Below are 17,675 nucleotides of genomic sequence, written 5' to 3' on the forward strand. Positions count from 1 at the left end.
TAGTTGGCTGTTAGCCTGATCCAGCAGGCTCCTCTTATGGTCTTAAGGACTGAGTTGCCTAAACACAAATGCTTTAAGCAGGTGTCTCAAAGAGTGCAATGAAGGCAGCTCCCTGGTCTCAGTATGTCTGGCCCGAATCATTAACATTGCCAGAGTTATTATATCTGTTGATGAGTTTGGCTCTTCAGCACTGAGAACGAGAGGAAAAAAATAGCAATCAAATCGTTAGCAGCTGATGCGTTCATGCCTCTTCTGTGGAACCTGCCTCGGACTTCCAAATGATCTCTTTCATCTAACGTATTATCTTAGTTCCACATAATCAACAGCAGGCCTTTCAATCTTGACGAGAACCTCCAACCAAATCTAAAACCGCTCCCTTAGGCAAAAGCTCAAACAGATTTTCCGTCACGAATATTTTAAACATTTGCGTTCATTGTTCCTCTGCGCCTCTGTTGTTTGATTCTGCTACGTAAATATTCTGAAAATCTAAACAGCTGAGCAGATCTCCTTAAAGTATATATTCAATTTGAGCAGATCTCCTTAAAGTATATATTCGATTTTGCTAGCTTTGTAGCTGAACCCATCAAAATCACAAGCTGCATCTAAGATGTGTTTTGTTCAGTTAACTCGCCATCATTTATCGATTCGCTGCTCCATCTGCTTCTTTGCAAGCTTCTGCTGGTTCCGTGGCTGAATGCAAAAAAAAGCCTCTCTTCTCCTGTCCGTCCTCCTGCATCAATCCAGTATTCTTGCAAAAAGAAAAAGAAAAGCCCCTTCCATTTCCATGTGCCTGTCATGACGCTTCTTCCTTTTTTTGACATCTTAACCTATCCGAATGTGTTCCGGGGTTTGACATGCCTCTTGGCCTTGTTGTGATAAGCTGAAAAGAAAAGAGAGAGAGAAATCTATTTTCCTTTTTTGTTATTTCTTTCTTTGTTTGCTGATCTTTGTCACATTCAGCAGCTGCGTTCAGAAATGCTACAGTAAAAGCAGCAGGGCTAATCAACACGCTTGCAGGATGTCAGAACTGTCCACCATTACCTTGTAAGTTGTACGCGATCCTGTGGCAATATCTCTGTATGTGTGTCTTTTTGATGCATGTTTGCTAAGACGTGGTCATAGCTGTAGCCGCCGCCGAGGTTAGCATCTGTGTTTCTTGTCCGCTGCATGCCGGCTTCGTCTGTTTTTTTTCTGTGTGCTTTTTGCTGATAGCATCCCAATGAGAGGAACGTCCATGTCTGAATGGTGCTGTTCCGTTGGAGCAAAACAACAACAACAAAAACAAAAACAAAAACAACCACCCAAAATATGCAGGCTGTAGATTCAGACAGACAAAAAGAAAGTATTCGTTCACACATAACCTATGGAACTCACTCCCACATAAGGCAGTGAGGGCCAACCATCGAAATGGCTTTGAAAAAGGATTAGAGAAATTCATGGAGGAGGAGGCTATCAATGGCTACTAGTCATGATGGCAATGATGCTTCTGAGAAAAGGTGGCGCTTTGTTCTAAACCACTGAGCCTCTTGGGAATGCTGATCAGAAGGTTGATGGTTCGAATCCCTGCAACGGAGTGAGCTCCTGTTGCTCTGCCCCAGCTCCTGCCAACCTAGCAGTTTGAAAGCATGTCAAAGTGCAAGTAGATAAATAGGTACCGCTCCGGCGGGAAGGTAAATGACGTTTCCGTGCACTCTGGTTTCCATCACGGTGTCCCCTTGCACCAGAAGGTGTTTAGTCCTGCTGGCCACGTGACCTGGAAAGCTGTCTGTGGGCAAACGCCGGCTCCCTTGGCCTGAAAGCGAGATGAGCGCCACAACCCCACAGTCGCCTTTGACTGGACTGAACCGTGCAGGAGTCCTTTACCTTTACCTTTTACCTTTTTGATGCTTCTGAATACCAGTTGCTGGAAGCCACAGGAGGGGAGAGTTGCTCTCGTGCTTGGATCCTGCTGGTGGGTTTCCCACAAAATCTGGCTGGCAACAGTGAGAACAGGAAGCTGGACTGGATGGGCCATTGGCCCGATCCAGCAGGCTCTTCTTAAAATTCCTGTCGAATATATACCCTACTCTAAAATAGATAATTTCTCTCCTGGCTTTGTTTCCCTATCAGGAAGAGCAGCCAGGTGATGAGGCTTCAGAGTGCAAGGTAAATGTTTAACAAAGAGGGGGGGGAACACCCATACACTGCCCACAGACACCTCACTCCATAAAATCAGAACAGTGGTCCATCTAGTCTAGCCTCCTGTTCACATGGCCAACCAGATGTCTGTGGGACACTCATAAGTGGGATTCAAGCACAGGAACACTCTCATTCCTGGGGTTTCCCACAATTGCTAATCAGAAGCATTGTTGCCCTGGGCATCGCAAGGGGTGCGGGAGGTGCGGTCCACCCCGGGTGTCATGCCTAGGGGGGTGACCAACCCCCCCCCAGATGGATCACTGTTGTTGGCACTCGCACCCCCAGCGGGAGGATTTTCGTGATTGGTGGAATAGTTGTCATGAAAATCCGCCCACCGGCACGCCCTGGCAGGCGGCGTTCACATGCTGGGCGTATTTGCACAATCAGTCGGCGGCGCCGGCACCCCAGGAGGATCGGCGCGTTGCCAATGGCACCCCCAGGAGGATCACGTGCCACCAATGGCACCCCCGGGAGAATCAGCACACGTCCATGGGTGGATTGCCCCACCTCTGAGGGCAGATCTCCCTGCCCCTGGGCAGATGTCCCTGCCCCCCCCAGGTGCACGTCATGTTTGCTGCTCCAGGTGCCCAGCGGCTTCCTCCGCCATCGTTGCTGCCTCTAACTGTGCATGCAGAGCACAGCCATCATGGGTAGTAGCCATCAATAGCCTGCTCCTCCGCAGCTGAGGGGCGTTTGTGAGTTTCTTTTCTTCCATTCTACAAACCATCTCACCAGCTTTCTGCTCTCTGCAGCCCTCCGGGGTGTCCACCCTTCAGCTTAAAGCCCAGGGGAAGGCGTCATAAGGCCGCTCCTTCAATGGGACGTTTCTCAGATCGAGAAATGTGTGGGCACCCAGGGAGGCTGCAAGGTCCTGAAGAAATGTTGGCGGGGAATCACAGACACTCAGAAGTACTCTGAAAATGAGAGAGAGAGAGAGAGAGAGAGAGAGAGAGAGAGAGAGAGAGAGAGCACAGCCCTCATCAGGACAAAGGAGAGAGAAGGAAAAAGTATCCTCTCCATTGCTACTGTCCTTCTTGCCGTTCATTGAAAGGGTGGGTGGCAAAGGTGTATTGGAGATGAGAGGGGTGCTTGGGGCGGGGAGCATTCAGCTATCTCCACTAACCCTCTGTTGCATATAACCACTCGACAAGCTGGTCATTGTAGCTTGGTTGTCTGAATGGGCTTGCTTATATCCTGCTCCCATGTGGCAAGAAGCAGAGTTGAGAAATTCCCCCTCGCTGCTTGGCTGGAGAACTCATATGACAAGCTTGCTTGGGCGAATGGTTGCCTAGGGAGTTCTCCCGCTGTTTCCCTACAAATTTCTCTGCAGATTTTGGATTTCAAAATGATCTACTCTTCTTCCTGAAGTCGAACCAACGTGTGCTCCTGGTTTTGCCCTTCTGGTTTCTACACCCTTGTTTCTTCTTTCAAGGAATGCCATTTCTCCATGGCACAGCATGGAGAAAGTGGACAGAGAAAACGTTTTCTCCCCCTCGCTTAACAATAGAACTCGCGGACATCCAATGAAGTTGAATGTTGGAAGATTCAGGATGAATAAAAAGAAAGCACTTCTTCACGCAGCACATAGTTAAACCATGGAACTCCCTCCCACTGGAGGCAGTGATGGCCAACAATCCTTTAAAAGAGGATTAGACCAATTCATGGAAGAGGAGAGGGCTACTGATGGCCACTAGCCAGGATAGCTATTACCTGCCTCCACAGCTGCTGGAAACTGCAGCAGGAAATAGTTGTTCTTGTGGTCAAATCCTGCTTGCAGGTTTCCCCACAGGCATATGCTTGGCTGCTGTGAGAACACACTTTCATAGAAGCGTGGTTTTTTTTTGTTTTTTTTTTACAAAATACTAAACACCATGGCTTGGCTCCAACCAAGTTCTACTCAGAGAAAGTCCATTGAAATTAATGGACATAAGTTAATCCCATGTATTTGTTTCAGACAAATGCTTGTGTTCAGACGAGGAATGGTTGCAAAGTTGGAACTCACCTTTGCTTGAATTTCCAAATTTGGCACAGAGGGCAGCACCTGCTCAGCTTATCACAGATTTCAGTTCCTTCAGCGCATCATCAGTGTCCATGTATCCAGGAATAAAGTGCACACACAAAAACCTATACAGTCAGGGCCGTCTTAACCATATCTGGCGCCCTGGCGCCAAGATCCCTCCGGCGCCCCCCGTGAGTGAGGCGGGCAGGAGGGGCGCGCGGGGAGTTGAGAGGCACGGAGGAGGCAGTCCCAGGGTCCTTCTCCCTGCGTGAAGCTTCGGAGGCGCACGGGGAGCACGAGCCTGGGGCCTCCGCGCTGCGCCTCTCAGCTATTCAGGTGGCCCCAGGCCAGCGCTCCCCACGCACCTCTGGAGAGCGGCCTGAAGCCGCTCAACAGCTGAGACAGAGGCGCGGCAGAGGCGGCCCCAGGCTCGCACTCCCCGCGCACCTCCGGAGAGCTGCCTGAAGCCGCTCAACGGCAGAGGCACACGGAGGCAGACACGAGCATTCGGCACCCCTTCCACGCCCCTGATGGCCAGGCGCCCTGGCACCTTGTGCCACCCACGTCGGGCCTAGGGACGGCCCTGTATACAGTCGTACATTGGATCCCAAACGCATTGCTCCTCGGACGTTTTGGCTCGCGAACGCCACAATCCCGGAAGTGAGTTTTCCGGATTGTGACTGTTCTTCGGAACCCAAACATCCTGACGCAACTTCCATGATTTTCAGTTGGCTGCAGGAGCTTCCAGAGCTACTGAAGATAATGGCCCCCTTTATATGTCCAGCTGTCCTTTGTCAACAACAAATTGTCACTTTTTGTGTTGAATATACTGTATGCTATATAGTAATTTATGGACCTAATGAGTATCTCAAGCCATTTGCCCATGTTGCCTTGCAACCAATCCATGCAGAATGTAGACACCCTATATATAGAAAGGAGCAAACCAGTGATATTTTAGGGAGCAGGCTAGCAGGTGGGGCCCATGACTTACATCATAGGAGCCTACACAACACACAAACACTGCTGCTGTATGTAGGTTTTATTTTATTTGTTTTTTATCTTATATTTTGGAACTGTACATCCAGGTGTCTTTTTCCTTTAATTTTTTTTTGGGGGGGGGGCCAAGAGAGTAGGGTCGTTATCTATGGCTTGTTTAGCTTATATGTAAAAGGGAACTTCCTGCAGCCAATCAGAAGCCATGCTTTGGTTTCAGAAGGTTTTGGAAGTCGAACTGACTTCCGGAACAGATTCCGTTCGACTTCCAAGGTATACTACTGTATTGAAGTGATCATAGCACATGATTGCATCACACATTTTTTGGTGTGGTTGTTTTGCCAACACACATATGAGGTTGTGTGTGCTGATCAAACACTGCCAAAAGTAAAATGAAATCATTTGAGGTCGGGTGGCCATCTGTCGGTTGTTGTTTTTTTAGTTGTCATTCCTGCATTGGAGGGGGTTGAACTACAGTAGATGACCCTTGGGTGGGCCCTTCCAACTCTATAATTCTATGGTTCTATTATACCCCAGCCACTCTGGGTAGCTTCCAACAGAATATTAAAATACAATAATCTATTAAACATTAAAAGCTTGGGATTCTTACTATCTTTCAGGTGCACATGTTTGTCTTGCTAAACCGTTACACAAAAGAAGAACTGTAGTGCAATCAAACACATTCAGATTTCTTTTGCAGTATTTTGCATGCATGGCAGCCTTAATTTTGAGCTGGAGGAGGGGATGGAAATGAACGGAGGCCGGGGAGAGAAAAGAATGGTGTGACAAAAAGGCCTATACAGTGGTACCTCGCAAGACGAATGCCCTGCAAGACGAATTTTTCACAAGACGAATGCCCTGCAAGACGAATTTTTCACAAGACGAATGCCCTGCAAGACGAATTTTTCGCAAGACGAATGAGTCTTGCTATCTCATGGTGAATTTAATTAATGCGTTCCCATGGGGAAAAAAAAGAAATTTCAATGCATTCCTATGGGAAACCGTGATTCGCAAGACGAATTTTTCGCAAAACGAATTGACTTACGGAATGAATTAAATTCGTCTTGCGAGGCACCTCTGTACTCCAGTTTCAGCAGAAAGCTTGGATATTTTCCTAGTTGAACATAGGAGTTTATTTCATTATTTAGAACATTACTGCCCTTCCTTTCCTTATACAGCAGTACCTCGACTTACCCCCGCCCCTACTCGCGAACAATCTGACTCGCGACTGCGGCAAACCCGGAAGTGAATACCGGGTTTGCCATGATTCACGCACGTGCAGAAGCTGCTTCTGCCGACTGTACATGCACAGAACGGGGAGATTCCCCCATCCCTGCTCTGCTGTCACTTGAGGAGATTGCACAAGAGAGATCTCCCGGTAAATTGCACCAAGGCACCATGGATGGTTTACTTGATCCGTCTGCATTCCTGGTTCATGAGAAATCTGCTCTGAAGTGCAGTTAGGAGCTGAAATATACTCGGAGTCGAGAGTGAATTTCATGCTCTTTATTCAGCTCGTAGTCATCAAGCAGAAGAAGAGAAGAAGAATGCCCTTTTCCCAAAACCATCTGCTTATATACATTATTTACAAAATGGGCTTTGCGTGATTGGCTACTTCAGGGCTACACCTGTGGGCCAATAAGTTTATGGATTGACTTCTGCCAGCAGCCTGATTGGCTGCTCCTGCAGGCCAATCAGGTTGCGGATTCACTTCTGCCAGCCGCCTGATTGGCGGCTCCTGCAGGCCAATCAGGTTGCGGATTCACTTCCACCTGGAGTTGGATTGGGTGGCTCCTGCGGACCAATCAGACTGCTGATTCTGGATCCTATTGTTCTATGATTCAGCTCAGTACATAACAGGAGCACTGCTTATATTTGGGTTGTATTGTTTCGCGGCTTGTTTCCTTGTGCTGAATCATTTCGCTTTCTCCACACTACCAAGAAAATAGGATACCAATGAGGACGTCGATGACAATGAATATTCCCCCAGGAGAACAGCTGGATTTTCAAAAGCATTTCATGCACTTATTGCAACTCTGTCTCAAGAACAACATGGGCAGAATTTCAGGACAGAATCATTAGCAGTTGCGTACAGAAGTACACAGTCCTTGAGGAGAATCCATAACCATAGATCCTAAGCTCCAGGTGCAGAATGTTGCAAGTCCTGTCCCAGGCATCTCCTGTTAAAAGGATCTAAAGCAGGCTTCCTCAAACTCGTCCCTCCAGATGTTTTTGGCCTACAACTCCCATGATCCCTAGCTAGCAGAACGAGTGGTTAGGGATGATGGGGTTTGTCTCAAAACATCTGGAGGGGCGAGTTTGAGGAAGCCTGATCTAAAGGGCTGAGGAAGACCCTGGAGAGACACTGCTATTCAGATGTAACAATATTGGCATAGAACAGTCTTCCCTACCCTAGTGTTTTGGACTCTGACTTCCACCAGCCCCATCCAGTATGATCAAAGGTCAAGGATGATTGGAGTTGTAGTCCTATAACCTTCAGAGAGCCTTCCCTATGTTGAAGCCATGCTGGCTGGGGCTGATGGAAGTTGTAGTCCAGAACATCTGGAAAGCATTTGGTGAGGGCTGCGCTAAACGGATTCCGCAGAAACTAGTTTCATATGTTTTATAGCGGGGGTCGCCAGTGGACGCGGTTGCACTGCTGAGATCTTCCCCAAAGTTTCTGAGCTTTTCTACTACTGCCCTCTTGGTCATGAGGTTACCCTTTCCCCCCTACATTGAGATGAAACAGGAAGTTGGAAAATGGACCCTTACCCACTTCCTCTTTCAGCTCTATGGCTCTGTCCAAGGCACAGGTTGGAAAAGTGAAGTTTGTGTGTCTTAGCCTTCTGTCTTTCTGTCTCTTGTGGGGTGTGGAGGCTGATTCAGAAGAGGCGGGTGAACCAGAGCAGGTGGCACCCACGGAAGTCGCTCAAAGTTCCAGATGTTCCAATGGGCCCAAAAAGATTGGTGACCCGTGTTTTCTGTGTTTCTTTGTGCCTGTCTAGTAAAGAGCAGTGGGATCAAATGTCGGTGCTAAAGATTAGGTCTCTCAGTCCCCATTGGGCTTTTCGCTTCCTTGCCACACGGGAACAAGAGCAAACAAATGGAGCGCCCACATCGTTTCACGAAGGGCACTTTCTCTTTATCTCAACAGGAGACTGGCTCGCTCCACCTTACTACTTATTCCACTGTTTGGGATTCATTACACAGTATTTGCCTTCTATCCAGAGAATGTCAGCAAGAGAGAGAGGCTGGTCTTCGAACTGGGACTGGGATCTTTCCAGGCGAGTATGGATAAAATGAGCCTGTGTCTGTCTGTCTGTTCATCCACCCCAGATAAGGAGAGGGGAAGGACTCAGTGCTAGGGCTGTGGTAAATGTAAAGGACCCCTGGGCCGTTAAGCCCAGTCACATTTGACTATGGGGTGCAGTGCTCATCTCTGCTTTCAGGCCGAGGGAGCCAGTGTTTGTCCACAGCTTTTCCGGTTCATGTGGCCAGCATGACTAAACCGCTTCTGGCGCACAGACCACCGTGATAGAAGCAAGAGCAGACGGAAACACAATTTACCTAACCGACACAGCGGCATCTATTTATCTACTTGCACTGATATGCTTCAGAACTCCTAGGTTGGCACGAGGTGGGACAAAGCAACAAGACCTAACCCCATAGTGTGGATTCGAACTGTCAACCTTACAGTCGGCAAGCCCAAGAGGCTCAGTAGTTTAGACCACAGTGTGTCTGCTTTGCATGCAGAAGGTCCCAGATTCAATTCCTAGTGTCTTTTGGCAGGTTGGAGATCAGTAACTATACCACCTTTAGAAGACATCTGAAGGCAGCTCTGTATAGGGAAGTATTTTTTTTAAAAAAAAATGTTTAATTTTTTATTATGTTTGTATATAATCGTTGGAAGTTGGAAGTCACCCAGTGTGGCTGGAGTAACCCATTCAAATGGTTACAGGTACTCTGAAGAAGTGTGCATGCACACGAAAGCTCATACCAAAATAGGTATCTGAAGAAGTGTGCATGCACACGAAAGCTCATACCAAAATAAAAACTTAGTTGGTCTTTAAGGTGCTACTGAAGGAATTTTTTTATTTTCCATTCAAATGGGTGGGGTATAAATAATAAAATTATTATTATGATGGAAAAGGACGTCCCTATTTTCATTAGAGAAATGTTGGTGGGTTTGTAAGAGTAGTGTCACAGTGGCCGGAGCGGACTACTTCAGAGTAACGACGCTACGCAGCTCTGCATTTTATTCTTTTATTGGTGCTGCGTATTTACAGTGCTAAAGTCATTGCTATTTACACGGAGTGATGTGATCAGTCGGTTTCAGAACCTCCTAATGGCTTTTGGCGCGTCTTTCTCCAACACAAAAGCTTTGGCAGACCCATCCTCTTTCCCCTCCTCTTTCTGCGTAGTTCTGGCGTTGGGGGGATGGGTCTCCCTCCCTTATTCGCCCCTTCCTGTCCCGCCTGGGACCCTGGCTCCTCTACCTTGCCTGAGCCTCGGACCCGACTTCCTGCTTCCCTACTGGAATCGGAACTCTCTCTGCTTTCCCCTGTGCTCGGTGATTGGCTTGAACTCAGGAGGGGAGGGACTTCGCGATATCCCCTGTCCCTCACATCCACCCCCCTCCCAAGCTCTCCTTCACCCCTCCCCAGGTCCCCCCCCCGGTGTCGGTGACGACTGGAAGCCTAAGAACTCAGTGCTTTCCGAGCCCGTTGGTGTGAACACCTCCCCCCAGTCCTGCAAGCCCCCCCCTTCCGCCTGGGAGGATGGGAATCCCAAAAAGTCCGTGGCGTCAGAGCTGGTGGGGGTAAAAATGTTCTGCCAATCTGCTCCTTCCTCTGACTGGGTGGATCTCGGTGACACCCATACCTCATCCTCTGGTTCCTCAAACTCCGCTTCCCAGCGCCATGGTGAACTGCTCTCCCGTGCTTCCTCCCCCTCCCTTTCCATGTGCCAGGGCTTGGGTCTATGGGGAAAGAGGGCGTGAAATTCTTCTACCAGGAATTCCTCCTGTATCTGAGTGGCTGGGACCCATTCATTCTGGGACGGTGGAGCATCCTCCCATGCCATGAGGTACTCCAGTCCCCCCACCCCCCACCTTGAATCCAGGATGGCCGTGGCCTCATTGAGTTGCTCCCTGCCTTCCCTCTCCCCCCCTCCCTCAGGGGTTTGTTCGCTGTCTCGGAGCCTGCTGCTTTCCCTGTACGGCGACAGCAGCGATCTATGAAACACAGGGTGCACCCTCATGTCCTCTGGCAGTGCCAGCCTGTATGCCACCGGGTTGACCTGTTGCGTGACCGTGAAGGGGCCCAACCTTCTGGGCGCCAGCTTTTTGCATCGCCCTCTGATGGGAAGGCCCTCCGAGGACAACCACACTTTGTCCCCCACCCTAATGACCTCCCCCGGTCGCCTGTGGCGATCTGCCCCCTTCTTGTACGCTTCCTTGGCTCTCTCCAAGTGTTCTCTGAGCTGCTGGTGCACCGTCTCCAGTTCCTCTGCCCAATCCTCAGCCTGTGGGCCCTCCTCCTCCTCCTCCTCCCCCTCCCTCTCTGGGAAAGATCTGAGGTCACGCCCGTAATTGGCCTTAAAGGGCGACACCCCTGTGGAGACGTGCACCGCATTGTTGTAGGCAAATTCTGCCAGTGGCAGGCGATCCACCCAGTCCGTTTGCCGCTGGCTGACGTAGCATCTCAGGTACTGCTGCAGAATGGCGTTGACCCTCTCCGCCTGTCCATTGGTCTGCGGGTGTCTAGCCGTCGACAAGCTGACCTTCACCTGCAGGAGGTTCAAGAGCCGCCGCCAGAACCTGGAAACAAATTGGCGGCCACGATCCGAAATAACCCTTAAAGGTAATCCATGCAGTCTGAATACGTGATCCACAAACAGTTTGGCTGTCTCTTCTGCAGAGACCGCCCTGGCACACGGTATAAAGTGGCACATTTTGGACATGAGGTCCACCACCACCAACACTGCGGTCTTGCCCCTGGATGAGGGCAGGTCTGTGATGAAGTCCATGGACACTACTTCCCACGGCCTGTGCGGTGTGGCTAAGGGCTCCAGCAAACCTGCTGGTGGCGCTCTGACCACCTTTGCCCGCTGGCAGGTGTCACAGCCCCTTACATAATCCCTCACATCCTCCCGCACCCCTGGCCACCAGAAGTGTCTCATGACTAGGTGAGTGGTTTTATCCCTCCCAAAATGACCCGCCGTTGGGTTGTCGTGCATCTGCTTGAGGACCGTACGTCTGAGCTGGGTGGTGGGCAGGTACAGTGCACCCTTGTAGAAAAGCAGCCCCCTGCGTTCTGCAAAGTCTTTTGCCTGCTCCCCCCCCCTTCTCAGTTCTCTGAAGATGCGGTTGGCAAATTCATCCGCTGCCGTCAGTGCTGTGAGTTCTGCCTCGCTTACCACTGCTGCTCCGCAGGACCAAGCTGACGGGGGGAAGATGTGCCTGGGTGCCGGTGGCGCCTCCTCCTCCATGTACTCTGGCTTGCGGGAGAGGGCATCCGCCCTGACATTCTGCTCTCCCGGGATGTAGTGTATGGAGAAGTTGAAGTTCGAGAAGAACTCTGCCCACCGTATCTGCCGCTGGTTGAGCACCCTGGCAGTTCTCCAGAACTCCAGGTTCTTGTGGTCTGTGCACACCTGGATGGGGTGCTTGGCGCCCACCAGGAAGTGTCTCCAGTGCTGGAACGCAGCGTGGATCGCAAGAAGTTCCCGATCAAACACCGTGTAGTTTCGCTCTGGCTGTGTCAACTTCCTGGAGAAGAAGGCACAGGGTCTCCACTCTCTGTTGGCGTCCAGTTGCAACAAAATGGCGCCCACAGCTTTATCAGAAGCATCTGTCTCCACGCGTAGGGGCGCGTCCTGAACCACGTGGAACAGGTTCTGGTCTGAGGCGAACACCCTCTTGAGGCTTTCAAACGCTGCTTGCGCCTCTGGTGTCCACCTGAACTTCTGCTTGCCTCTCAGGCAGTCAGTGATGGGAGCCGTAACGCGAGAGAAGTTCTTGATGAACTTCCTGTAGAAGTTGGCGAAGCCTAGTAGGCGTTGGGCATCTTTGCGCGTCCTGGGGCTGTGCCAGTCCAGGATGGCCTGCACCTTGTCCTTGTCCATCGCCAGCCCCTTGTCTGACAGCTTGTAGCCCAGGAAGTCCACCTCCTTGGTGTGAAACTTGCACTTCTCCAGCTTCACATACAGGTGGTTCTCCTTCAGGCGCTGCAACACCTCCCTGACATCTTTCACATGCTGCACTGGGTCATCGGAGTAGATAAGGATGTCATCCAGGAAGACCAAGCATTTCCTGAAAAGGAGGGACCCCAGGACGTGGTGCATGAAGGCCTGGAAGCATGCTGAGCCCCCTTGCAACCCGAAGGGCATCACGAGATATTCAAAGGAGCCCAGAGGCGTGAACATCGTGGTTTTCCATTCATCGCCTTCCCGGATCCTGATCAAGTTGTACGCCCCCCTCAGGTCTAGCTTGGTGAAAATCTTGCCCCTGCGTGCCGCTGTCAGGAGATCATCCACTCTGGGCATGGGGAAAGCCACTGGCTCTGTCACTGAATTCAGTCGTCTAAAATCCACCACAAGACGGCGCTGTTGCGTGTCTTTCTTGTCCACCCAGAAGACCGGGCTGCCCCCTGCTGCCTTGCTTTCTCTGATGAACCCCCGCTTGAGGTTCTTGTCGATGAAAGCGCGCAGATCCTCCAGTTCCTGGTCTGACATGGCGTACAGCTTGGCTGGGGGTATAGTTGCCCCTGGCACCAGGTTGATCTGGCAGTCAAAAGGCCTGTGTGGGGGTAGGTGGTCGGACTCCGCTTCGCTGAAGACCTCCTGCAGGTCCCAGTACGGCTTGGGTATCGCCTCACCCCCTTTGACGTGCATGGTGGCCACCGTGGCTATCGGAGGCCCCTCCCCTGGTTGGTGCTGCATGCAATGTTCCAGGCAAAAGTCCGATCCAAAAGTGATGCATCTTTGGTGCCAACTGATGGAGGGGTCGTGGCGCGCCAGCCAGCTCATGCCCAAGACGATGGGGGGGTCTGAGATGGTGGTGACGTTGAATGCCAGTGTCTCTGAGTGCCTCCCCACCGTCATTCTCATGGGGGGGGGTTGATGAGTGATGGCCCCTCCCAGCAGTTCTCTGCCGTCAATGGTTGCCACGTGCAGAGGAAAATCCAGCTGCAGAAGCTGGATCTGGTGCTCTTCTGCAAAGTTTCTCGAGAAGAAGTTCGCTGACGCCCCACTGTCAATTAAGGCGAGGACTGTCAGGGGATAGCCATTTGGGAGCGTGAGCGTCACTTCTAGAACCACTCCTGCTCTGGGAGGGGTGGGCTGGCTCTGCTCCTCTCTGTGCGGGTGGGCGGGCTGGGGCTGTCGTCTGCTGACTGTGCCTGGCTGCTGCCCCTTGTCTCCTGCAGCCAGGCTTTCCCGTTTCCCTGCTGTGGTGCTGCGTCAGTGGGGGAGGGCACAACCGTTCCCGCCTTTCCTTGCCACTCCCTGCGATGTGGGCAGTCTCTGACGAGATGCTGGGGGGAGTTGCAGAGAAAGCAATTCCCGCCCCTTCCCTCCTTGCATCTTGGCGCCGCTGGGGTTTGAAAAGCCCGCGCGCGCGCGCTATCAATCTGCATGGGTTCCTGGTCCTGACTGGCCCCAGGCGTGGCTTGAAAGGGTTGTTGGGGGAGTGGCTTCTCCTGCGACCGTGGGAACCAAGCCCGCTTTGCGCGCGTTGCTTGCTTGTCGCTCCACCGGGATTCCTGTCTCACCCCCACCGCCAGAGCCGCTTTGCTCAGCTGATCCATATTACTGGGCTTTGGACCTCTTGAGAGCTCATCCTTCACCTCCTCATGCAACCCCAAGTAGAACGCCGCTTGCATTGGGGGTGACTCGAGTTCCCACCCCAATCTGTGCACCAGCATGGTGAATTTCGCCCAATACGCGCGAACTGTCATATTTCCTTGGCGTAAATTATGAAGTTCCTCCTTAGTCTGGTCCATATGACTATCGGACGAATACATCGTTTTCAAACCTTCTAGAAATAGTTTGACATTCTTCATGCAAGGATTCTTTGTTGCGATTAACGGTCTTAGCCACTCCCTGGCTGCCCCGGTAAGGTGCTCCACAATAAACGCTACCCTGTGCTCATCATCAGGGAACTCAGCGTGGTGCAGCTCAAGAGCATACACAATCTCAGTCTCAAAGCCCTGATATTCCCTCGGGTCTCCATTGAACTTGCTTACTAGGGTCCCGGCTCTCCTTCCTGGCAGCACTTGGACTTGGGGTGCCCCTCCCGCCTTGTTTTTCTCTGCATCCAGCTTGTTTTGGAGGTCTACCGCCACCGCCCTTAATTCCTGCTCTCTTTCCTGTAGCGCTCTCACCTGTTCCGCAAGTTGTAGCCGGTCGTCCTGGACCTTCCTAGTCTCTTCTTTAGCTGCCTTCAATTCCCCCTGCGCCTGCAGCGACAGCTGCTGCAGTTCTTGCTGGGCTTGCTCCGCGATCTGCCGCCATTTCTCCGCCTCTGACACGCTCATCCCGGCAACTCCAAAGTAGCCCAAAAAGGATTAGGAGGTTGCTGTCACAGTGGCCGGAGCGGACTACTTCAGAGTAACGACGCTACGTAGCTCTGCATTTTATTCTTTTATTGGTGCTGCGTATTTACAGTGCTAAAGTCATTGCTATTTACACGGAGTGATGTGATCAGTCGGTTTCAGAACCTCCTAATGGCTTTTGGCGCGTCTTTCTCCAACACAAAAGCTTTGGCAGACCCATCCTCTTTCCCCTCCTCTTTCTGCGTAGTTCTGGCGTTGGGGGGATGGGTCTCCCTCCCTTATTCGCCCCTTCCTGTCCCGCCTGGGACCCTGGCTCCTCTACCTTGCCTGAGCCTCGGACCCGACTTCCTGCTTCCCTACTGGAATCGGAACTCTCTCTGCTTTCCCCTGTGCTCGGTGATTGGCTTGAACTCAGGAGGGGAGGGACTTCGCGATATCCCCTGTCCCTCACAAGTAGACTCATTGAAATGAATGGATACTGCTAACTATGGGCTTATGAGTTTCAATAGGTTTGCTTTTGTTGGCTCTTGTTCGCCCGCAAAGAAGAAAATGGGCAGCAACAGGGGGTTTATGCTGTGTGTGCAATTTCCCCCCTACAATTACTTTTTCTGTGGCTGACTCCTTCCGTCAAGAAGCAAACCAGAGCAGCCATAAGTCTGCCCACAACCATCTCCACTTCCAGCTTGCCTTGTAGCTCCCTGTTCTCTTCCACCTAGGCTCATAGCTGCTAAGTCTCCCGTTTTTCACGGGAAACCCCGGGATTTTAATCCGTTTCCCGCTGTTATCCCGAATAGAACAAAATCCCGGAAATCCCCTGGATTTCCTACCTGCCAGGGAGGCTCCATTTTGGGTGCCGCTCTGCCCATGCCTGGGCACCAGAAATTGGGCAGAGCAGCACCGGAAGTCTGGACATGCATAGAAGCGACTTCTGGTGCTGCTCTGCCCATGCCTGGGCACCAAAAATCGGGCAGAGCGGCACCGGAAGTCTGGACATGCGTAGAAGCGACTTCTGGTGCTGCTCTGCCCATGCCTGGGCACCGGAAATTGGGCAGAGTGGCACCGGAAGTCTGGACATGCATAGAAGCGACTTCCGGTGCCGCTCTGCCCATGCCTGGGCACCGGAAATTGGGCAGCGCCGGCACCGGAACTTCCGGTGCCGCGCCACTGCTGATGCTGCATTTTTCAGCGGGAGACTTGGCAGCTATGTCTAGGCTACGTTCATACCACACATTCAAAGCACTATGATACCACTTTGATCACTTGTGGCTGCCCCAAAGGATTCTGGGAGCTGTTGTTAGGGGAGACCTCTATTCCCCTCCCAGAGCTACAATTCCCAGAGTAGTTTACTCACACCATCATTTCACAGTTGGATCCCTGAAGGCAGACTTAGTTAGAGATATATATACATGTGGGTGTACCCCATATGAGGGGTTAATCCCAGTGACTGCAGACTGGCAGGCACTGCAGCTCACACGACGAAAGGAAAATAGAGAATAAGGGAGGAGGGCTACGTGCCTTGTGCTTTTGTTACCTGCACAGGTAAGGTCATTCCCACCTCTGGTCACATGCAAGAGGAAGTATGTCCCAGCCCAGAAGGAACCAGGAAGTTTTCAACTGGATGGTCCAAATATCCCATTGCATGTCCACTCTAGGAAGACAAGGAATGTTGTACTTGACTGCTACTTGCATCCCACAATCTGAACACCTGCCTGTTCCTCTCCCCTTCCCCACAGGGCTTCGTGGTTGCTGTACTCTACTGCTTCTTGAATGGGGAGGTAAGACTTTTCATAGAATCATAGAATTGTAGAGTTGGAAAGGATCCTGACCGTCATCTAGGTCAACTCCCACCCTACCCCCTGGCAAAGCATCCATGACAGTTGTCCACAAACCTTTCCCTCCTTCCTCCCCTAGATGCAAAGCCTGGTTCCTGCTTGCATCTTCCCCTTCCATTCTGGGTCTCTACAACCATTCACTGCCTAATCTACCCCCAGTGGGCTGTGACCTCTCTTCTCTCTGCACACACCAACCTTGGGTGACCCCCTGGAGAGGCACTGTCCATTGCAATGTACGAAACAATAACGATAAAAGAGATCGCCCAAAGCCCACAGTGTGTGTAGCAAGTTGCATGGGACTCTTTGGGTCCTGACCATTGTTTAGCACCTCCTGATGCTTTTGTTGTAGGTTGTAGGTCTCTTGGAATCAAAGTGGAGAGAGCACAGTTGCACCCTGCTTTGGAGCTCCTTGTAAGCACCTGGGAGAATGTCTTATCCCTTATCCGTTCAGTAGATCACTATGGCCTGCAGGAGAGCTTTTCTTGCAAGGTCTAAAGCAGGCATAGGCAAACTCGGCCCTCCAGATGTTTTGGGGCGACAACTCCCATCATCCCTAGCTAACAGGACCAGTGGTCAGGGATGATGGGAATTGTAGTCTCAAAACATCTGGAGGGCCTATGCCTGGTCTAAAGATCTCAGAAGCTCATTCTGCAGCAACTCCGAGCAGGGCCTTTCATGTGGCTGCCCCAGTTCTGCAGAATAATGTAATCTTTTCAAGATAAGACACCTGCACTTTCCAGAAGCGATTGAAGACATGCATGTTCCAAGAGTCTAAATGAGGCCTTACCACGAATGTCTACTTGTTAGAGTTTAACACCTGCTATTCACAAATGTGCTGATTTTGTGTTTTTAACTGTGTTAAATTATGTTACGTGTAAATCGCCTTGAGATGGTGGTTTAGAAGGCAAGTAATAAATCAATGATGATGAAAAGTAATTTTAAGAAAATATGGTTTGCCCACTGTGAGCATAAGGTGCTGGAATGGGTGGGCCTTTGGCCTGATCCAGCCGCAGAGCTCTTCTTGCATTCTTACTGCTTCTGCGTTTTGTTGAAAGAAAATTTTTTAAAAAATTAGAAACTTCTGTCAGCATGTTCCCAAGCGGCTAAGTACATTAAAAA

The 17,675-nt window shown here is 51.0% G+C and overlaps 1 protein-coding gene across 16 annotated transcripts in view; it reads left to right on the forward strand.

Annotated features, from left to right (window-relative positions):
- ADCYAP1R1 (ADCYAP receptor type I) overlaps positions 1 to 17,675 on the forward strand; it is a 135,509-nt gene that overhangs the window by 117,537 nt on the left and 297 nt on the right. For 8 of the 16 annotated variants that reach the window (XM_060280936.2, XM_060280938.2, XM_060280939.2 and 5 more), the window contains 3 exons: positions 961 to 1,044; positions 8,325 to 8,454; positions 16,458 to 16,499. In XM_060280936.2, coding sequence (XP_060136919.1) covers positions 961 to 1,044; positions 8,325 to 8,454; positions 16,458 to 16,499 — 256 coding nt within the window. The remainder of the gene's footprint in view (positions 1 to 960; positions 1,045 to 8,324; positions 8,455 to 16,457; positions 16,500 to 17,675) is intronic. The other 8 variants (XM_060280940.2, XM_060280941.2, XM_088654497.1 and 5 more) reach the window with 1 other exon arrangement.

This window comes from Zootoca vivipara, chromosome 11 (genome assembly GCF_965207765.1).
Source record: "Zootoca vivipara chromosome 11, rZooViv2.hap1.1, whole genome shotgun sequence".
Lineage (NCBI taxonomy): Eukaryota > Metazoa > Chordata > Lepidosauria > Squamata > Lacertidae > Zootoca > Zootoca vivipara.